This window comes from Xenopus tropicalis, chromosome 7, assembly GCF_000004195.4.
Source record: "Xenopus tropicalis strain Nigerian chromosome 7, UCB_Xtro_10.0, whole genome shotgun sequence".
Classification (NCBI taxonomy): Eukaryota; Metazoa; Chordata; class Amphibia; order Anura; family Pipidae; genus Xenopus; species Xenopus tropicalis.
In genome coordinates, this window is record NC_030683.2 from 75,594,873 (window position 1) to 75,619,175 (window position 24,303).

General features: G+C 37.2%; 1 protein-coding gene across 3 annotated transcripts in view; it reads right to left on the reverse strand.

Annotated features, from left to right (window-relative positions):
* Positions 1 to 988: 988 nt before the first annotated feature.
* spa17 (sperm autoantigenic protein 17) overlaps positions 989 to 24,303 on the reverse strand; it is a 73,160-nt gene continuing 49,845 nt past the window's right edge. For 2 of the 3 annotated variants that reach the window (XM_012966400.3, XM_012966399.3), the window contains exons 7-8: positions 13,833 to 14,049; positions 989 to 1,526 (exon numbers count right to left, since the gene is read on the reverse strand). In XM_012966400.3, the coding sequence (XP_012821854.1) occupies positions 13,849 to 14,049 (201 nt within the window). In that variant the 3' untranslated portion in view covers positions 989 to 1,526; positions 13,833 to 13,848. 3 annotated transcript variants of the gene reach the window in all.

A 24,303-nucleotide genomic window follows, 5' to 3' on the forward strand; every position in this document is an offset into this window, starting at 1 on the left:
AGTGGATGATAATATGTAAACTCAAACTGAGTGCACACAGAATCTTTAGACACTTTGAATGTTTTAGATACAAGTGTTCTTTTCTCTATTGATACTGTTTTAATACTGATTTTACAAGGGATATTCAGTGCAGTTTCCATTAACTTTTCATTTTGTTTTTCATTTATTTTTATTTTCCCAGGATTTGTATTTCATGTTGTATGTTGACACATCCCTGGATTGTGACATAACTTAACTGTTAGTGCTGATATTTTGCTGGCAAGGACTGTTTTTAAGATGTGGGAGTGCTTCACTTTTGCACTTTGATTAAGTTTGGGGACCTAGATGAAACATCAGTCTCTTTTAAATAAATGATCTGTGGATTTTATCAACCTTGGGAGTGTGCTGTGTTTTTGATGTGATATATAATAAATAATACACAACAGCCATAAATATCCTGTAAATTATATCCTTATAAACAGTGCTTAGGGATGTCATCAGTAATAATCGGTGCTTAGTGATGTCATTTCTGTCACATAACTTAGTGACACTTGTGTATAATAATAAATAATGTACCTTTGTTGTAAAATGTGAGGCTGTTTAAGTCACCTCAGAGTTCCATTACTTTACTAAAAGCCCTCTGTCTTAGGCCTTGTGCCTTTATATGGTCATGGATTCCTCTGTAATTTATAACATTAAAATAAATTATAACATGTTACCACAGGGGATATATCATTCTATATATATATATAATAATAAGAGTCCTTAACTGCCAGGCGCATGGCATATTTATTCTGTCCTTGAGAATGAATTAATAGTTTTTTTTTATTGTTCTATATTGATGTTGGAGCACACCAAATCTCATTGGAAAGCCCTTTTCTCGGGTGTCGTGATGGTGTAAAAAGAATCCCATTTTTGTTACAGTTGTAAATTTCCATATTTTGTTAAAAGTAAACAAAAGTAAACAGTTTATATAATTTAATGTGAATCAAAAATACACAACACATCATTAAAGAAATCGGTATGCAGTTGCAATCAATTTATTTTGCATTTAGTAAAACACAGGACATTGGACCTAATTTGTATTTTGCAGTGAAAAAGTTAAGAATGTATCATAGAGAGGCTCCAGAAGTAAATACTACAAGATTCAAATGTATTTATTGCGGAATGGTAAAATTGAAATCTATATTAAAGCAATCTTAAAATGGATATATCTTAAAACATATTGAGCATGCAGCCATAATTTAATCAAAGCAACACAGAGTAAAATAACATGAAAAAACACAAAGCTTAAAGAGAATGTGCACAAATATTTTACCCCAATACCTTTTTATTTTCTTCCAATTAAGTTATTTGATAAATTAAGACAAAAAAAAAAAGAAATCACCACATTGAATGATGCATTTCACACACAATCTTCCAGTGGCCACAGAGGGCATTTTCTTTTCAAAGAAGTAAACAGGAGCCCATTTTTTAGTTGGTGCAATGTTCATCTTATGACAAGATAACTCTTGCCTAGGGGACACACTGCTTCACTTTTTTGTTTCCTGAAACATAAAGACATAAATCATGTAAATGTACAAGAAATAATGCTACACTATTATACATTTCTCATTAACAATTATTATATTTTTCATTCATTATCTTTTCAGTTAGTTTTATTACATATGTATCTATATATTATCCCTGTGATTTAGCACTGTAGCTGCCCAAATTATTTTGATATGAATATTCTTTTTTATTCTTCCACTCCTCCACCTGCTAGTTGTACCAGCTTCTTTTAACAGTGATTGGAATGGGTGTACTGCACAGTGAGTTATAACATGTATAAATCCATTAATATGGTTATCATAGTAAAACCTTTTTAAAAATATTAATGCATAAATGCTCACAATCATCTGCATTAAAATGTAGTATATTGTGAACAAATAAATGATTTCCAGATGTGCGCTTCCATATGTTTTTCATTTTATAAGAATTGTCTTAAGCAGGCCATACACGTAATGATTTTTCTTTACTTTATGGCCAATATCAGTGCAATCAGATATATCCGACAATAACAAAGATCTTTGAAAAATTGTTACGTGTATGGCCAGCTTTACAGAGAGTCACTGAAAAAGGCTTGTTCTGCCTACCTATTATAACTATATCCACCCCATAAGATACCATACATGGGTCATGATACTGCGCATTAAATAAGGAAATGGTCATTGAGTAACAACTGGAAAACTTAAGAAATGGTTAAAAAAAAAAAAGAACTTTACAAAGGGAAGAAGCACAACAATATGCCGCCCATGCCCACACAGCACATTTATTGCAGAAAATACGTGGCACAAGCTTTTGGGGGATACCCCCTTCTTCAGGTGCAATACAAAAAAAGGAAGACACAAGATCTGGTGGATTGAGAAGTGAAGGCATGTAAACTCTATTTTACTGGGGGGGGGGGTGAAAAAGATCTCACCAGGTTTATTCTAGAACAGGGATTTTGCCAAGGGATGCCTGGGACGCCAGTAGGAAGGTAAGGGATGCCAGTGCAGATCTTCCCTAACAGAAGCAGTACCTGGGAAAAAAATTAGCAATCTATTTCACCTGCCTAATATTTTGGTAACTCCCAGTGAAATATACTTGTCTTGTCTATACATGTCTTTTAAATGCATCCCCAGGAAATAGGCTTCCTTTAGTAGAAAACTAAAACTTTTAAAAATGATGGTCTTAAAGTGGACCTGTCACCCAGACATGAAAATCTGTATAATAAAAGTCCTGTTCAAATTAAACATGAAACCAAAATTCATTTTTATATTAACACATCCAAACCCATTATAAAGGCATTTAAAAATCACAGCTGTCAATCATATATTGCTTGCCCCGCCTCTATGCCTTAGGCATAGAGGCGGGGCAGACAGTAACTATAGCTTTCCATTCAGCACTTCCTAGATGTCACTGCACATCTCACTTCTCCCCTCCCTCCTCCTCATCTAACTGTGTAGCCAGTGCAAGGGCATGGGCATCAGGTCCCACATTTTATCACATAAACAAGATCTTGGCATATACAAAGCTTGCCTTAATAACAGTGTCCACAAAATGGTGCCTGCTTGCTGTGATTGTGTAATTCCAAGACGTAAGGAAACAAGATTTATATTATTTATATAGAGTAAGTAAAGTTTATTTTGCTCAACTAACAATATAGAAAATAATTTGGACTTATTTCTTAGGGTGACAGGTCCGCTTTAAGCGTAATGTAAGGAAAATGATTGACTTCAGTTCTTTTTATGCAGACTTTATAATTTAAAACAAATAAAAGAATACATTAAAGCTCATTTTTGTTTATGAATAACTGATGTGTTGTCCATGGTAACAAAACACTAGAAGGCAGAATGTTGCCAATTGTAACCGTTGTTTTAGCAACAAACTGACAGCTAACAGACAGCAAAGGGATTTTTGCAATCATCACCTTGAATAATGAGCAGGATGGATCTTTTGTTGAGTTTGTGGCAGATCATTATCATTACTGAAGCAATTTTTTTAACCCAAATTTTAATTTTTCCTATTGGAATAATGATATTGGGAGGTTATGTTGTAAAATGTGTAACATGAGAAAATTTTATATTTAATGATTCTCAGGGTTACCTTTAATTTGGAAACATACTATAAGTACAGCTAAAAAAAAAAGGAAATTGTAACAGAGACCATGAAAATTAATCCCTTATCAGAATGTTATCCTGTTTACAGAGGGAAACCAGGGAATTCTAAAGTCAAAAGTGACCCCTTATAATAAAACAAATCCACTTTGTAAACTCTTGGGAAAGATAAAGTACGAACGATAAAACATATTGAGTCTAGCAACATGCCTGTACCAGAATACAGTTTATTGAGAAAACATTTGTTTATATAGTATACTCTATGGAAAATCTAATTTCTGCCAATTTCTACCCAAATCTGATGGGTAAACCTCAAGTCTCTGCCACACAACAGCATCTGTAAAACTGTGGTCTCTGCCCCAAAATTCATGTCTTGCATGTTACCTGTGTGCCTTTTTTTGTGTATGTGGCCTAAGGGCACTTAAACTACTTTAAGGAGAGCAGAATCCCCCCCAAACCTGAAAGGATGATCAGTTTTTTTCAAAAGAAAACCATGCCCTAATATTTAGAGGAGCTCATATTCTTTCCTCCTGCTTAACAATAGATTCACAAAGTATTGCAGATTAAAAGTAGTAGAGTAACTCAATATCTCATTTTACAGAAAGATGGAAATAGTGCACCAGCCAATAAGGCCACTAAGGCTGATGGAACTACTACAGCAGCTATGGCTAAAGCAGTGTTGAGAGTCCATATACATAACCCTGCGGACTGAAGGACATCAGGTGCTAGAATAGATTAATGCAAGGAAGATTTTAATGTGATACATGTATGATTGTGAGCCACACCTTCAGAAGAATATTTCATGTTCATTTTTCATGTTCAGCGTTTTAGTAAAGGATGATATATGAGTATTTTTTCACTGCTCTGTCAGGAACATAACACCTCCAACAATCAAATGAAAACAGCCCTTAACATGGCAATAGTCCAGTAATTTCTTTCTTGAGCAGCTCTTTTTATCCAAACCAAGAAATACTCATTTATTTGAACCATGCACTAAACTTTGTCAATTACAATAAGAAAAACAGTTTATTAAAGGTAAAGTCCAATGTTTGTTCATATTTGAAACTGTGGTTTAGCAGTACACAGAAGGATTAACGGGAATCTAGTATATTTATTAAGTTTCTCTGTTCTCATTAGTAACATTCCCTTAAACTCTGCCAGACACTATAGAAGAGGGTACATTTACACCCCTCTCTGATCTCACAATCTGAACCTGATCAGGCAGACAGCTGAAACTACAGAGATGACCTAGTAACTGGGCATCACTGCTTCATCTGATTCCAACATAAAAGCAGCCCAGGACATATTTACTAAGAAACCAAGAGAAATACCAAATTGCTGGGAGTCACCTTACCACAATTTTTTCCAGCTCACACTATCTCACACAAGGTATTCAAGAAAAATCCTAAAAGTTGGTGGACTTCATGTGAATAAATAGGGCTAGTTCTAGAGAATCCAGAATCCACCAATTTGATTTGATAAAATAATGATTGAATAATCTGGTAAAATGCAATGGCTTCAGCTAAAGAAAGTACTAACAGATTTATTGAAAGGGATAACGCCCAAGTTAGTGGTAGGAAACTGGGCTTCATATAAAAAGTAAAGGATGTCCAAATCTCAAGTCTTGGAAAGTTACGAGAATGCCCCAAAACATTCAAGACTGCAAGGCCTCTGCTAAACCTGGGGTTTTTCACTGGCAGGGTCACAATACAATGTGAATGGGCAGCACTCTTAAACACATTCATAATTGGCATGGGTGTATAAACTGTGGAACATGTTTGCATGCTCAGTTCGTTGTACAGTTTTACTTATCACTTGCTCCCAATCTCTCTTTTAGCCTTAGCCAGCTGTTCTAAAAACTAAATAGGTCAGCCCAGAATATCTCAGAAAAGGGCTACATATGCTTAATAGTTGCTTTCCACATGAGTTGCTAAATCAGGCTAAACTTAGCTAACTTAGCAGTTCCAATCAGAGAAATCTAGGACATCTATACTGAAGAAAAAATTGCAACCACACTAATGTTTCAGGTTTATTATTGTGCATCCTTGCAGCAGGATCTTGACCAACTGGCAATCTGGGCGGCTAAGTGGCAGATGAGATTTAATGTGGATAAATGTAAGGTCATGCACTTGGGATGTAAAAATATGCAAGCCACTTATACCCTTAATGGGACTGTACTAGGCAAATCCATAATGGAGAAGGACCTTGGAGTCCTTGTAGATAATAAACTTGGCTGTAGCAAGCAATGCCAGGCAGCAGCTGCAAGGGCAAACAAGGTTTTGAGCTGTATTAAAAGGGTTATAGATTCACGGGAGGAGGGGGTTAGTCTTCCCCTTTACAGAGCACTGGTAAGGCCCCATCTAGAATATGCTATTCAGTTCTGGTCTCCAGTGCTCAAACAGGACATTATTGAGTTAAAAAGGGTCCAGAGAAGGACAACAAAGCTGGTAAAGGGTATGGAAAGTCTCAGTTATGAAGAAAGACTGGCCAAGTTGGGTTTGTTTACACTGGAGAAGAGGCACTTAAGAGATGACATGAAAACTATGTATAAATATATAAGGGGAACATATAATAACCTTTCTAATGTTTTATTTACCATTAGGTCCTTCCAACGGACACGAGGGCACCCACTCCGTTTAGAAGAAGGGAGGTTCCATTTAAATATTCAGAAAGGATTTTTTACTTTGAGAGCTGTGAAGTTGTGGAATTCCCTCCCCGAATCAGTTGTGCTGGCTGATACATTATATAACTTTAAGAAAGGGCTAGATGGATTCTTAGCAAGTGAGGGAATACAGGGTTATGGGAGATAGCTCTTAGTACAAGTTGATCCAGGGACTGGTCCGATTGCCATCTTGGAATCAGGAAGGAATTTTTTCCCCTCTGCGGTAAATTAGAGAGGCTTCAGATGGGGTTTTTTTGCCTTCCTCTGGATCAACTAGAAGTTAGGTAGGTTATATAATGGCATTATGGTTGAAGGTGATGGACGTATGTCTTTTTTCAACCCAACTTACTATGTTACTACGTTACTATGTACTACTACTAAATTGCTACTACTGGTGATAGGATCTGAGAAAATGAAAAACTTACCAATACAGAACCAGGACACTATAAACACCATTCTGATATTTTTGTTGTTAAAAAGTTGGAACTTAAGAAAGCCCAAGAAGATGCTGATATATAAAATATCGAGCTGATTTTGCTGGCAATTGTAAATGATTAAACAGTTGCCAATTAATCAGAATGTGTTAGGCTGCTTTGAGGGGCCGAAAACCTGAAACCCTCAGTAGCATGGTTGTGAACTATGACCCATTACCAATATTGCCATTTCTCAATATAGTTTACCAAACTGTAAAAAGTTGGCCCCTAAGCAGGCAACACTCACCAAATATTAAGTATCGCTGATAAAAGAATACCACAGGGTAAAGAGCATTTTATAAAAATCAAGAATCATGAAATATTTAGTAAGCATGCACCATAGGGTGTGAATAGTGAATAAAATAGCCCATCATACATTTTTAGCATGATTAATAAATTAATTATTATTATCAGAGCATCTAAGATATAAATATTCGCCATAGGGCTCCTTTTCCGAATGCAGCCATGCTAAAATGAAGACAAATCTTGTGCTTATTGACATGCTTTATTGAATAAAGGTACTGTATTCAGACATCTGCACTTCTGCTGAATTGTGCACCTAGTGATTCTACTACTACTACCCTGAATGTGGTTGTAATTCCAAGCTTGCCACATCGGGTTTTATCAATAAGTACACTTACACCAAAAGAATCACACGCTAACGTCATTTTAACGCAAGAAGTTGACGCAATTCCGACTGAAAATGTTAAACTTAATTTGCATCTGATTTGCTACCAAATGCACCTTATGTTCCTTCTAAGTTTTTGGTCCATTTAGGCCCAGTGTTTTTACTGTATGTTTGCTGTTTTTATTGTACAGGTATGGGATCCCTTATCCGGAAACCCGTTATCCAGAAAGCTCCGAATTATGGAATGCCCGTCTCCCATAGACTCCATTTTAATCAAATAATTCATAATTTTAAAACTGATTTCCCTTTTCTCTGTAATAATAAAACAGTATCTTGTAATTGATCCCAACTAAGATACAAATAATCCTTATTGGATGCAAAACAATCCTATTGGATTTAATTGCAGTTTTATTGATTCTTTGGTAGACTTAAGGTATGGAGATCCAAATTACGGAAAGACCCCTTATCCGGAATACCCTTGGTCCCGAGCATTCTGGATAACGGGTCCTATACCTGTATAGGTAATATACTCTTGTACTTCAGCTATATATGGTATAAGTAAAATACTTTAAGAGGCAGATTCATCATAATGTGAGATTAGAGCGCACCACAGAAAATCTGACAGAAAAATTTACTTTGTAATACTGAATTGATGTGATAGGCTTTCCACTGGCGACTCAGTAGAAAGCCTTGTCGGAGCGTTTTGTCACCTGCAATAGAGATCTATTGCGGGCTACTCAACCGCTCCATGGGTTCTTACCCTAACTTTCACCCATTGATAAAATACACTTCTAAAAATCTGATAGCAATTATTAGAAAGTGGATGAATTTTTCTGTGGCGATACATCTTGATAAATCTTTTTTGATAAATCTGCCTCCAAGACTCTGGCCGTTTATTATTGCAATGGGTAACATATTTGAAATGATGAAGCCTGGGATCCCTGGCATTAAAATCATTCAGCTTCCTTTCCTTGTGTCTCTGACAAAGCAGCAGATGCCAGATAATTAGTGTATTTTTTCTCATTGAAGTTTCTATTATTCCTGTGATAGCACAGATCAAACTGCAATCTTCTTTCTCAATTTAAGGAAAAAATATATATTATTTATCAGCAGGAGACATTATGTTTTTTTTTGCTAGCTATATACTATAGGTGGTATATATAGTATGAAAGGGTTTTATTACTTGTCTTTGAAGAGACAGTCTGTACTGCTCTATCAACACATGATTAGATATTAATAGATATAACTAACAACAAACATGCAGAAAAAGAATGTTCTCTTTACTGAATAAGCTACAGCTGAAAACCTTTTTGAAAAACTAAAGGTTAAATATACTTATAATATACTAGCCTTTAAAGTAAGGGTTTATATGATATTATTTTATATGTATCATTTCATTTTCAGCAAACCTTATTGCTAGGTATATTTACATATTTAACTCACTTAAGGTATTAAAAAAAATTAACAGAGCATTTCCAGTGAATGCTTCACTAGGTGTGACATGTCAGTTCTTCAAATTATGACACCAGTATGAAGTAATAAAGTCTAAAAACAGCACACGGAAGAGTTGAAATCCCTCAGGGCTTAACAGTACCATCTGCTATACCTGGGAAAGCATAGAAAAGGAAACCTACATAAAGCAAAAGATCTGAAACAGTCAACCATTCCATACATTAATAAATGTTATTAAAATACCTGAGCCTCAGAGTGAAGGCCAAAATATGCAAGGGGGTGTCAGAATGACTATTATCCTTCCAAGTTAAAAACACAAAAATAAAATAAGGCTTGATAGCTTTAAATGTTAACACCTCCATATATAGGACAATATACCTATAAGCTTTGTACACTGCATTTACTGATTTTAAGAGGGTTGCACTACATTTCACGCAAGGCTCTAGACTGTAAGACTGTAAGATCAGTTTTATCTCACATTAAAGAAAACTGTATGAATATCATGCTAGGCACTGTTTCTGGTTCTATAATTTAGTGTCCTTTTTCCACTGGCTTGCCAAATAGCAGGAACACAAGAACATTGCTGTGACTTTACTCAAGCATTGTATATTATGCTGCTTGGCAACACCAGGGGGAACAATACACCCATTTTCATGTCTGATTTTCTTGCAAATCTGACCTGCTCTTCATTCAAATGGAGCAAGGCATGGTCTGTGGCATTTTATAATAACCTTCATGCACTGGATTGATAAGGGCTTCATGAATCGTATTTTAATATAAATATCAGATTTTGTGCAAAATAACTCATGTGGCTTTTCATGGTAAGCATTAGGGCAAGGTGGGGTTTCTGGTTTGCCAAGATCCAGTATCTACCTGTATGGTTTATTCATTAAACACATATTAAAAAATCACCAACATATTGTGCAGCCCTGTTCAACAGAAGGGTGTATACATAGAACAGAGAGATAACATACAATTAATATATATATATATATATATTGCACTTCTTCTTAAGTGTTGTAACCATATGTGCTTAGAAACAGGCTGTTAAGGTGTTGCTAAGAGAAAATCTAAATTTGGAAACAGCATTTGTGACCTCTTGGGAAAAGCTAAGATTTCCGTGATAATTAATGACTACATTGGTATTAGCGCAAAAGTGGAGCATATCTCCATTTAATTGACAAGATATAACTGTGCCATACTGTTTCTGTTACATCTCATTTTAACTGTAATAGTTTTTTGGGTTTTTTTTGTACAGCAATGAAGCAAGCATTATATTATCTCTAGATTAAAGAGAAATTTAGATATTTTTCAGGCATTAAGGGCCCAGCTTAATGTGTAGAGTATTTTGTCATTCAAATAAGCAAAACACTTAGCTAATTTACAACTGCTAAATTCTGTGTGAAGTGCAATAATCCGTGCAGAATTGTGCCCATTAAATATCATACACAAAGCACAAATGGCTTATTGTGCCCATCTACATTAGCACCATATGCCAGGTGCAAGGGTGCTCTCTATCCAATACCTGCTGTGAGCAGGCAGTCATCCCTTTTGGTGTTGCACCTATAGACACCTTCTGTTGAACCATGTTACAGCTGAATCACAAACAACTTAAAGGGACTATTCACCTAAAACTTTACTTTTAGTAGGATGTAAAGAGTAATTTTCTGAGACAATCTGAAAATGTTCTATTGTCATATTTATTTAGTTTATGTAGCAGCTCTCCAGTTTGGAAATTCAGGGGCTGGTTGCTAGGGTCTAAAATTCCCTAGCAACCAGGCTTTGATTTGAATGAGAGACTGGAATATTACTAGGAGAGGGGCTGAATAGAAAAACAAGTAATAAAAAGTAACAATAACATTGTAGCCGCAAAGCGCAGAAGAGAAAGGGAAATAACTCAAAAACTATAAAAAGAAAAAATGGAAATTAATTGAAAAGCTGCTTAGAATTGGCCATTCTATAACATACTAAAAGCTAGGTTAAAGGTGAACCACCCCTTTACGTTTATGCCCATATGTGGCACAAATCTTTGCACCTTCTCTTTATTTAACCATGCTTTATTTTTGGGTTTTTCTGATTAACTTTTATGCTGTACCCGAAAAAGCCCTTTGTCCAATCACATTTTCTCTTTCTTATTATGTGAAAGATATTAGATATTGCAGTGACAATGTTTTACACAAAAATGACATTTCATACCCTGAACGCATTCTTTGTCCTTTACCATAAACTTTAACCCATCTGCAACCATGTACTGCATATATATTTAAAACAACCCCCAAAATAAATATTAGTACTAAAGGTGGCCATACACGCACCGATAATATCGTACGAAACCTCGTTTCGTACGATATTCGGTGCGTGTATAGTATGTCGGCGAGTCGACCGATATCACAGGAAGCTGCTGATATCGGCCGACTCGCCGATCGGACCAGTTTGAAAATTTTGATCGGGCGCCATAGAAGGCGCCTGACCAAAATCTCCCTTCAGCGCTGAATCGGCAGAAGGACTGTGCAAAATAAAAAATATTTGTAATTCAGTTAGTTAGCCAAAAATGTAATCTATAACCCTGGAGTGAGCAGATTCTAATATAATGGCCAGAACACTACTTCCTCCTTTACAGCTATCTAAGCTGTAAGCAGTCAGTAACCAATCAGTGACTTTAGGGGGGTCATATGGGACATAACTGTTCAGTTAGCATGCTTCTGAACCTGACCTGTGTGCTCACAAACTAACTGAACTGTTATGTCCCAAGTGCCCCCTTTAAAGTCACTGACTAACTAAGAGGTTAGAGAGCTGAAAGTAGTGTCCTGGCTATTATGTTAGACATCTGCTTTATAGATTACATTATTGCCCAACTTGCCACCTGGCCTCCATCATGAGATCTACTTTAATAAAAATAGTTAGTTTAATACCTAAATACACATAGCAATATATAAATGCTGCGTCAAATTCACATTTAATGCCCACATAACATTATACAAGTGTCAACACAGCAGTATGGCTGCAGTCAAAAGCTCTGTTATGTTGGGGGAAAAAAAGAAGTGGTGGGATGGCATCCCACCTTGTGGTCTACCAAAAGCTTTAAAGTGATCTTTGGTAGACTGCGATCTACCTTTTGGGCACCCCTGGTCTAATCTATTTTACCCAGATTCATTTTTACACTTAACTGTTTATTTAAAGACATGATCTGGCAACACTACCCTTTAAAACCATATGTCTATAAAATGCTCATGCTGCAGGGTTGATTAGCCATTTATTCAGAAGTGGTATGCATAGATGCAGTGCGCCATATGCTATGCGTGGCATTAGCTTTACATTTTGAAATAGCTACAGGCATTATTGTGTGTTTATATGTCCCTTAACCGACAATTTTATTGACTTTCCAAACAGCAATTTTTTTGCCAAATTTTCTTGTGCAGCAAACTACTATATGACAATACCATTTAGTATAAACACAATCTAGCTAAAATGGACACTAACCAGCTTAAAGTAATTCAAAATCCAAAACATTAACTACTAGTTGTTAAGGAAATGTAATAGTTGCCCCAGTTTTCCAAAAGTGGAATTAAAAGTGTAGCTATTTGCCCCAAAGGCAGCAATTAGCCCCACACCTCTTCCACAGGATACAAAGTCACCCCAAAATACTTTGTAATGTAGAAACATTTAAAGGAGACATATCATCTAAAAATTAAGAATGTACCAGTGAATTATACTCCTCTAGATATAGAAGGATTGTGCTTAAAAAGTTGTGTTTCAGACTGATTTATTGAGAAATTCCACCAAAACCCCACTGTTCCCGCCCATCTGTTCCACTTCCTGCTGGCTGAATTCTCTGGATGTGCAGGGGAGCAGGCGGCCCTCCATACACTGCACTGTAGGATAGGAACCAATCAGCAGCTAGGCTGACCTGATAGGGAACTGAAGCCTCTCTGTGCTTGTGTGAGTGCAGGGCTGTGATTGGCTATCCCCCTCCTACCGTGCTTCTGGCAGGGACCGTTAGGTTAGGTATCATTGATACATTAGTCTTTATTCTTTACATGCTTGTCACATTGTATGTTAGAAAATTGTAAGGCTTAAAGATCACATAACAAGTTAAAAAGAAAAAGAAAAAAAGAAAAAACTAATATAACAGTTTTCACTCTAGGTCTCGATGTATGCCCTTAATGTTTGCTCATTATTAAAGGTGGGGATATTTAATGCAGATTTTTTAGCTTTGGCTTTCATATATATTACCTTATGATAGCCTAAGTAGGGGAGCCACACTCAGGTGTAAAAAGGGTTGGGGAGCCACAAAAGCATGAAGAAAGTTACTTGAGCATGCAAAACTGGGATTGTGATTTGGCTATTTGGTGACCCCATGCGGCCTAGCTAGCCTGCTAGGCTTTGCGTGGAATAAAGTAAGTGCTTTCAAAAGTTGCTTCCAAGCCAGAGATTTAAAAATGCTCACGAGCCACTGGTTGGGGTTTACTGCTCTAAAAAAATGCAAATTGCTACTATACTGAAAGAAACTGGCTGGGGTATTAAATCACCTAACTATGGATAGTGAGCAGTAACTGGACAAGTAGACTGTGCAAATGCATAGAGATCATTGATGTAATAGCAGAGAACTATTACATCATTCACCCAATTTTGCACCAGAGGGAGCCCATAAACATGATGCAACTGAGATTAATCTGAATAGTTATCACAGAGCTGCAGTGCAAGCCCAGAGGTACAGCAGCATAGGCACTGCATATATATTCCATGATGCAAGGAATGGAGGCAAAAGGGTAAACAGGAATTGTGCTAGGTAATTTACATACCCATGGGGAATTAAGTTGGGGAGGCAAACAGGGGAAGCTGATAAACACAGGAGGATACATTTGTTGTTATAGGGTTGCAGTAACTTTAGACAATACTTGAGTAAAACAAACTGTAAAGTCACAGTGTCAACTATAGCTTTTTATATTTAATAATTCAGTTGGCTGAATCAAACACATGTTTACAGCAAAGATACGCACCTTATTGCAGTTTTCTTTAATCACCTTCATTTTCTCCTCCTGTGCTGCTGCCATCTTTGCTATCCTTGCTTTTCAGGTCTTTATCCCCACCCTTCATCTTCTTCCTTGTCATGTGCCCACGGAAGCCTGCCTGAATTTTAGCAGCTGCTGCATTAGCATCAGGATCATCAAGAGGGATGTCAAGGGCTTCTTCTTGTGGTTTTCTGAAGGATTCATTCTGTAATGCAGAATTGTTATGTAGAATAATACATTTAAATGCCGTCCATGACTAAGTTATATAATTATTTGTATGATATTAGAGATTATATATGTATGAAACCAGGTGTTTCTCTAGAGTGTAAGCTCTTGTGAGCATGCTCATACAAATTACAATCTCTTTTGCGAATTTTTACGCGCAATTTGCAAAAAAAAGGAAAGACAGGCACTGCAGGGCAAAATGTTTAGGGGAAAACATGCGCAAACAACCATTTGCAAAAAAAATATGCACTGCGTGAATTTTATAAATGACCCCTGGGGTTTTCCAGATAAGGGGTCATGCCTCAAAGCGAAGTAAACATTAAATAAACCTAATAGGATCGTTTTGCCAATAAGGAGTATTTATATCTTATATATAAGGTACTGTTTTATTATAATGGTGAAAAAGCATATATGTTTTAAAATTGAATTATTTGATTAAAATGGAGTCTATGGGAGATGATCTTTCTGGATAATGGATCCCATATCTGAATAAATCAATTTTACAAATATGATTTACCTTTCAGTCCCTTATTGTCTGTGGTCATTCCACATTTCCTACTGCTTTTCCTGTCTTTTTTTTGTTGTTTATGGGGTTTGCGGAAAGGGCTGTCCAGGTTAAAACCTCCAGCCCAGTTTTCCAAATTAGGATACAGTGATAGGGCAACCGGAAAGTCATAGCTCCACCCAGTGATATCATGGCTCTCCTCTTCCCTGCCCCTGTAATATCACTGCCCGCCCCCTGCCCCACGACAATCACCGGCAAAGGTGGCAATCTCCCATTTTTCCTTTAAGCTTCTCAGTGTCTCTCCTTCCTCACAGTCATTTTGCTCACTTTGCTCCTCCACTCCCAGTGTGCCATTTTCTTATTTCTTATATTGTAAGGTACCATGCTATCCTTATTTGTCAGTTTTTCACCCATATGTCTATTTTTTCCTATTCTCCTCTCCCTGTCTGCCATAATCTCTTCCCTGCTCCTGTCACTATGTGCCATTTTCTTTACTGTATTTCTCCCTTAAAGGAGAAGGAAAGGCAAACTCACTTGGGGGTGTCAAAATGTTAGGCACCCCCAAGTGACTTAAATCGCTTACCTTTTACCCAGGGCTGGAGCCCCTGTTTTGAGAGAACTGCACCAGCCCGGGGTACCTGCAGCGCTTCCTCCTTCCTGCTTCGCTCGCGTGTGCTTGCGCAGTAGAGTGAAAAAGCCGAACTTTAATAGAGAAATCGGCTTTTCACTCTAATGCACATGCGCCAGTCCCGGGAATTTGCCGGCAAAACATTTTGGCACTACCAAGTGACTTAGCCTTTCCTTCTCCTTTAAAGGACATGTAAACCCCCCACAACAAAATTTAATTACTCAACAGCCTCTTTGACATCTTTAAATATTTGCCCCTTTGGTTGTTCAAAGGTTAATAGTATGGCTACAGGATCCCCTTAATTACGTAGGTTCCTTCTTCTCCTCTAACCCACTCGGCCCCCTCCCTCAGGAATTTACTTTGGCTGTTGCTACTGAGCATGCTCAGTTCTTCTCAACTCAGGTTACCAAACACACCCTCCAGTCTAGCAGCCAATAAGGAGATGGCATTGCTGGTCCCCATAGAAACTTTACTCTGATTGTCTATGCCTATTTTCTTCTTCTAACCTCCTCTACTGAGCTCAATTCAACCATTACAGTGCTCGATCAAAGCAGAATTTTCTATTAAAGTTCCATTTTAAATCTGTTGTCTCCTGAAGCACTACATAGATCCATATGTCTTGAATGCAGCAGAAGCTGAAGTCTCAGTTTTAGAGGTGTATTGTAGGTAATTTGCCACAGCATATCGCAAATTTTCCATTTATGCCCTAAAGCCTCTTTACCTCGATGGGAACAAATGCAAAATACATTCACTCTGCCAAATTCGGAATACTTCAAATACCATCAAATAGCAAGCTTTGTTTTACCCATTCTCAAAGGCAACATGGTGGATCAAATCTACACTAGTTTTGAAAACCTATGCCGACAAAAATCACCTCCTCTCTTCTATCTATCAAATCCTATTATCACAAATAACTACTTCTTCCCCAAGACTACCACATTTTACAAAATAGGAAAAAGCGTTAAATAAGCAATTTACAGAACAAGAACTAGAAGGAATAATACTCAAATCATTTACCGGACAAAGGAGCTGCAGAATACTGGAAAATAATTATAAAATTATCACAGGATGGTACCACACCCCAGCTAAACTTAGCAAAATCTTCCCGGGAACCTCGGACAGCTGCTGGCGATGCGGAGTGTCACCAGGCACTCTTATACACATACTATGGGACTGCTCAGAGATACAAAAATATTGGACAGAAATTCTACAGATTTGCAATGACAAATTGCAGTTAATAATCCCCAAAGATCCAGCAACAGTCCTGTTGCATCACAATACTCAGCCGGTTTCATCATACAAGAAATCACTTACTCAATATGAACTCAACGCAGCCAAAATATTAATTCCCCGAAATTGGAAATCTTCAACATTACCCATTGTTACAGAATAGACCCAAGAAATGGAGGACATCCGCAAATTCGAGGATTTACATACCGATTCCCACAAAACCAAACAAAACCATTGGGCCACTTGGCGGCTCTGGCAAACATATTTAGAAACAAAGATAACAGGTTCAATTGACCATACTAATCACACTGGTTAATAACTGTGGGGGTGTGGACTTTGCCGAGCCATGTTGACATATAGATAATTGAGCTTTCCTCATATAGTAACAATACTAAATTGAGGGTCATTAACCACCAGGTCGCTACCTGTTCCCAGACAACCCCTCTGCCTGAACTTCACCCTTTTCCTTTCCCCCCTGGTTATATAAAAATTCAATCCAATAACCGAAAACACCCTGACAACGGACAGTTTTCTTTACTTAACACATAATTTTTTTTTTCTATAATGATATGTCTAACGCCAAGTTAAATATAGAGCATTATAACAACAATCTGTAACAGTGCATAACATGACTCTTTAATCTTTGCAAATTTTGTTTTGCTATAACACTAATGCAAATGTTGGATTGTAATAAAACCCAATAAAATAAAAAAAGTTTTGAAGGTACTGTGTCTTTAAAACAGCAAAAAAATCCTTGTTGTATCTATTAAAACTGTAAAGTTAATTACAACAGGTTACTAAATAGATATTGGAAATCCCCAAATTGCACACCAAGATGTGGACTACATCTTACTAATGTCAAAAAAGTGACTGACAATTAAAAAAACCCCAAAAAAACCAAATTCATTTTATTCTTGTTTTTAGATGGTAAAAAAGGAGTCTCATTATTACTAGACAATGAATAATTAAATTATGTGACACTTACGGGTGGATTTATAAAAATGTGAGATTAGAGCTCATCAAAGAAATATTCACCCACTTTCTATTCATTCCTATGGGATTCTTAGAAGCATATTTATAAGTTCACTACTAAATATGCTTAAAATACCACAGGAATGAATAGAAAGCGGTTGAAATTTTCTGTGTGCACTCTAATCTCACATTTGGATAAGTCTGCCCCTGAGAGGTCACATATCACTCAATAAGTATCTTCTGAATGAGTGAGTGGAGAGTTTACTGGGACATTATAATATATTTTATGCATAGAGCAATTTTTGCTTCTAATCATTGTTAAGTTTCTGGCACTGTTATTTGGTTACTCAATCTAACTGGAATTAATTGCCTAAAGTATTTAAATGTACCGTCTTTAGGGACAGTGGTGGTCCTGTCATCCGCTAAGGAGAAAATTTAAGGGTCTATTTATTGTGCTGCATGTAATAAATGATGAATTTATCAAGGTATGTTTTATTTTAATCCGCTAGAGGCTGCATTTGATGCTATTATTTTACACTACTTGAATCAATGCCAAAAATTCAAGCAGCAAGTAAGTTCCAGCAGAAGTCGCTCAAGAAATAGCCACGTAAAAACCATGATGCATAGCAATAGCAATAGCATAGCAAGTGGCTGCTCCCATTTTTGCCATATATTGTACACAGAGGTACATGACCACTGAAAGTGCATGTAGATGTGCGATTTATTTGGTCAATGTTTTTATTAAATAATGTTAAATAGTCCCCCTATTATCAGAAGGCTCAACCTCAAGGGCAGCATCCACAATTATAAGCAATTACTGGACATTTCAATTTTAATCCAGAGGATCTGGCTCTTAGTAGTTTGACCCCATCTAACACCACTCTCCAAGTAAGTTAAAAGCATTAGGTATTACTCTGCAACTAGCTTGATATTGATTTGTCCATTCATAGGCTAATATATACAGAATGTATGAAATGTATGTTATGTAGCGTAGGATTTGGGTACTTTAGCAAAAAAATGTATCCAATATTTTGTAATAAATTACATGCCTAAACACCTTACCAGTACAATGGTGACAGCCCAAGGCATATTTTACAGAAAAATAAATGATATAATAACCTTACTATACTGATGGTTTGGGATTGTACTGATGGTTTTTTTGAGGGATTGTACTGATGTTTATTATTATTATCCTCGTTACTTTTCAGAGTCAAAATTTTTGTTTAATATGATTAATAAATGTTAATACCATGTTATATGGACACAAGAAATGTATCTCTGAACATAAAATGACATCTACCCAAGTCATAAAACAATCATCATTAGTTATGAAATGAAGTCAAAGCTGAACACTAAAACAATTGTTAAATTAGAATGTTGACATTCCAAAAGTAAAACTGGAGGGGTAATTGCACACACGGCTTAAAATATTTATATTTCTCAGAAACTATGTAGAGATAAAATGCCAAGAACAACCACAAATGTTCAAGTGGCACTGGATAACACCATTAGACAAAAAGATAAAACCAATTAATTAGTGCAATGACACAGGGAAATTTGTTGCCCACATAAAAAATTCACTACCATGGGTGACAAATCTTCCCATAAATACCTTGCTCTTCGTTAGCTTTGTAATTGCTAAAAGTCAGTGGTGTAACTGTAGAGGACGCAGACCCCATGGTCGTGGGTGGGGGCCCAGACCATGTGGTCTGCTTCCTCTATAGCCACTCTTGTTACCGAAGTTATGTGTGCTTAATATTTGCAGAGGGTGCAACTTCGCCACACATGTAAGAGCAAATGGGATGGGGGAGGTGGCTAGGTACCTGTGCGTGCCTGGCCCCTTTCAATGCATGTGCATTCAAGACCCTCCCTGGGCGCACATGTGCATTTGTGCGTCCATTTAAACTCACGTATGGAGCAGTGGGGAGAGGTTCCCATTGCTCCGTATGTAAGCAAAATTTCAGTGCAGCTTGGGCGGCATGCCGCCCTAGACCCAGGCCTTTGTGACCTTGCCACAAATCCGGGCCTGATCACTCATGGTGATTTAACTTACTCGCAGGAAAATTACTGCTTTCACATTTTCCCTGTGATTAAGCCAAATTGCAGTGAGTAATGTGGTTTATTTGTGCTGATTACAATGTTAACGAAGGGAAAGTTTTGTTATATGGGTATATCTGCCCTTCCTCTGACTGCTCCTCAGCCATCAAATGTTTTTTCAGGCTCTGGCTATGCCCAAATGGATGTCAGGCCTAGCACTTCCTTATATAGGCCATAATTTGCAGGAAGGCTTTTGAAGAAAATTTTGAAGAAAAGATACAATACACTAGGTATTTATAGGAAAGGTAAAGAAAGAAATATAATTAGAAATAAATATAAAATAAATCATAACGGGTAGAATTCTAAACAAAATATATCCAAAAATAGCCCAAAGTCTATACACAGAAATTAGGTGTGGGAGTATTACTAGAGTGAAGGCACAAGATGTTGTTGGGAGAAACAGATATTAACTGAATATAGTAATGCTGTCCACACAAGAGACTGGTCAACAATGTTGTGGGTAAAATCAGACACTCAGTCAGAGCTGTAATGAGAATAACTGTTAAAAGATGCTGAATAATCGATAAAATATGCCCTATTTAATATCATTAAAATGATATAAGGATTATAGATAAATGGAAAATCTACTGTAAATACAGTGGATTACAGATTACTCTACTGAAGTTCCACCCCACCTAAAACAAACTGGGGCAATGACCAGTACAACCACATGTTAATACTTGCTTTACTATATTCTTAATTAGGATTAAATAAGGAGACATTAAATACAAAACATATCAGGGTAAGTCCCTATTAACAGTCAGCATTATTTTCTGTGCATGCATCACCAGAAGTCACTGTGGTAGAAATAGGCATGTGGGCAAACAGCATTACTTCAAATATGTATGTCTGTATTGGTGCCCACAGCGATGTGAAGGTAGTACTTGTTTTAAAGTGAAACACATTTTACTGCTGTAGAGGAAAATGAATGATTTTGCAATATGCAGATCAGTGGACTGAGTGGAAAAGCAGAAAGAAGTCATTATTTAAATAACAACAAGACTCTCCTGTTAATTAAACAATATGTATTGTGATTATGTTTAGTAATTAGAAGAGTCTGGGTCATAGAAATCTATCCCTCATATGTAAAAGGCACACACAGTTTGCCCATATGCAGGTCCGGATTTGTCGCAAGGCACAAAGGCCCGGGCCTAGGGCAGCATGCCGCCAAGCTGTGCGTAAAATTTGCAAACATACAGAGTACTGGGGACTGGAAGTGCAAAAAAAATGCCAGTCCCCAGTGCTCCATTTAAGAGTGAAAAGGATGTGGATGCGAATGATTGGGGGGCGGGGATAGCAGAGAATGGGGTGGCCGAAAAAGGCCGAATCCCTACCCCCAACTTTTCTTTAAAGCCCAGGCAGTTAGGATCGACATCCATTTTGCTCTAAGAGTTGCAATCATTTATTGCCCTACAGGACCCACTTTACTACTACCTTGCCTCTTCTCAGATATTCCTCTTAAAGGAGAACTAAAGCTTAACTAAAGAAATAGTCTAGAAATGTTGGTCATTGTGTTTTACGCTTCTGTACAAGTCCAAGGCAACGACATCCCTTTAGCGGTGAAGATCTGTGCCTCCAAAGATGCCCCCAGTAACCCCCATCTTCTTTTCTGCTTTTCTGCACATGCTCTGTGCTGCTGCTGGGGGGGTAGGCGGGTCAAGCCGGCCAGGTTGCCTAGGCACTGTTCTCCACACTAACAGAGCATAATATCAATCATCTCTTTAACTCCCATCTTACCACCTGCTCCCTAGAAAAATTGTTAATTTCAAACAAAAAATAGCCTGACTCATTCATGCCTAATGATGGCCATACAATTATGATCTTTACGGAGACCATTGGTTGCTAGAAAGATCATTTGCAGATTCCATTAATGTTCAGTAGTGATGGGCAAACTAATTCGCCAGGCATGGATTTGCGTCAAATTTCGCCATTGGTGGATTATTTCGCGAAACGGGCAACAAAATTTGGGAAGAAAAGATTTTTTGGCGTTTCGCAATCTTTTCAAAGATTCACAAATTTTTCAGCGAAATGCTACAGATTCGCTCATTACTAATGTTCAGAGCTAAATCCTCAGATATGCAGTTAGAAACAAAAGAATTCTACCCCTATCTGATGATTCATCACTAAACTTTGCCACTGCTCTGTCCAGTCGTTGAGACAGGCAACTTCCAAGGCCTTTGCCAGATGTCTGTCCCACCATACATGTACCGATTACCATACAAAATGAAAGAAAGGGCACTTAACCCAACATTTAGTTTAAGATGCTTTTTCTTTAAATAAAAAGTAAGATTTAACTGCACCACCCTATTTTTGTTGGTTTAGTTTCCCCCATGGAGTAATATTTGTTTCTCTATGCTGAAGGTTTGGGGCTTGTGTACCTGGACCCCCTACTTTATTTGGTGAGTTCACCCCATAGTCAGTGTTACTGGGTTTTTCTCATTATATAACTACTGCTCTCTTGATCAGGTTCCATCTTATGGCATTACACTTCTTTAACTCACACTTGCTCCCCCTCACGCTCCTATCTTTTTCTACTGGCATATTCCCACACTATTTTTAAACACGTGGGCTAAACATAAAACTCTACAGCCACACTGGTTACTTATAATGTATATCTCACGTACTCTCCTTCTGAGATTGCAAGCTTTCAAAAGCAGGGCCCTCCTCCTCAAGTCTCCTAACAATATGCACATGCAATTCTGGGGGAATATTTTTGTGTATATATAAACCATATTTACAATATATATCTTCAGAAAAATTCTTATGGGTTTATGGGATGTTGCATCTTGTTTCTTGTAGTTCATAAAAAAGATGAAGGAACTGGTAGATGAGGTTGGATGGATGCTGGTGTGAGGTGAGGATGCACTGTAGGCAGTGAACATTGTGGAGAAGGAGAGACCTGGTGTCAGGAGTTGAGCATAACAGGACAGGTGGTCAATGTACATGAAAGAAGGGACGCTAGCTAGATGTCAACATTTGCAGCACAGTTACTGAAATTTGTAGGAAAGCATGGGGGGGTTGTACAGAGAATATGTACTAGGATTTGTGCAACATAGAGAAGGTGGTGACTTGATGCCTTGAACTTTTATATGTTTACACAACTCCTCAGTGACTTCTAATAGTTCTATAATTCACAGTATGGAGTATATTATTCTCTGCATAATTAAATATATATATGGTTAATTGTTAGTGCACATTGGCAAATAGAGACCTACACTGGCTGGGTCAGTTTTTTTTTTTTGGAGAGAACATAATAATCAGAACCAATTGACAAGGCAAGTTGCTTAATGGGGTTGAACTTGATGAACTGTTTCTTTTTTAACCCAAATTAACTATGTAACTATGATATCTTATAGGAACAATTCCGAATTCAGTGGATGGATAATCGCCCTCTATGTTATTTATTTATTTTGTAAAAGAACAATTTCTTGACATATAGCCGGAGTCAGTGGTCTTTGTTAGAAGAAAACTGCACTGGCCCAGGGTTCTTCTTAGCAAAAACTACAGAGCAACTCTCTTCTTCCATTTCTTCTTTCTTTAAACCCCAGAGCCAAGGCATGCACAGCAGAGTGAAAAAGACAGCTTTTTAAAATTAAAGTTTGGCTTTAATTGTGCACCATGAAGAAAGAAGATGCAGGAAAATGATTGCACCAGCACAGGGCATCAGGTAAATGATTACAAATATCCCCACATGATCTACACTATCCTTCTCCTATACACACTTATTTTGAATTTTTATAGAAGCATTATGACTATGGTTGCACCAAATCCAGAATTTTACAATTCACCCAAATACCGAATCCACCACAAAAGATTTTTCAGAATCCTAAACCTAAATAAGCATTAAAAATGAACTGTGACTTTCATGTGTCACATAGGGTAAAGCCATGTAGTGTAGTATTAAGTCTTACATTTGGTTCAGCTAGAACAAAGCATTCATCTGAATCCTGTGAAAAAAATCTTAGCTTTGGCCAAATCCAAAACCAAATCTGGGATTAGGTGCATCCTTAATTATGACCCTGGACTCTTAAGGCTGAGTGTACTTGTTTTGTCTGTTTTATAATGTCTTTATTAAGTTATTACAGGTAAAGTACAACATGGGAAGAAAGAACATCTGTCTGTCCATTTTCAAAAGGCTTTTCCTTTAACGGGTAATTCTGGTTAGCTCTCATAAGACTACAGCATCCTGTTTGTTTGTTGGCTCCTGGTTGGTGATCTGGTTACTTGTCTATTGTGAGATAGGTGTTTTGGATATGTTGATTTGCTTCTTTAATCAGTGAATTCTATACATTGCTTCTGAAAAAAGAATCTATGTGGATCTTCAAATTGGAAACGTTATCTCCAAAGGGACTTAATAAAACCTTACCCATGTCCCATTTCTTTTGATTATTGACACTTGCTTACTGTGTAACATACCCACAACTTGTTTCTTTTTAATTCTGCAGGTGTTTATCTACATTTGATATGTTTTGTTAATGAGTATTTGTAGTGTTTATTAACAACTTTCCCCTTTTGTAGCTCTTTTCATGGTATATCCCAACTGAAACCCTGTAGCTTAATAAGTTGATTTTTATTCCTTTTTTGCCTTAGGATGCTTGCAAATACACATATGGAGTACTCTCAGTATGGTTACCGGCCCTACGGGTTACTACAGAACTGCTGCTCTGATGCTCGCTCAGGTACCCTAATATTACGCTCCCTGCAATAGTCAAGTGTTGCAAAGATTTTACTAAGCGCACAGATTCCCCTTATTGGTTGCCGAGTAAACTCCCATGCATAAGTGACTATAATATCCGTTGACA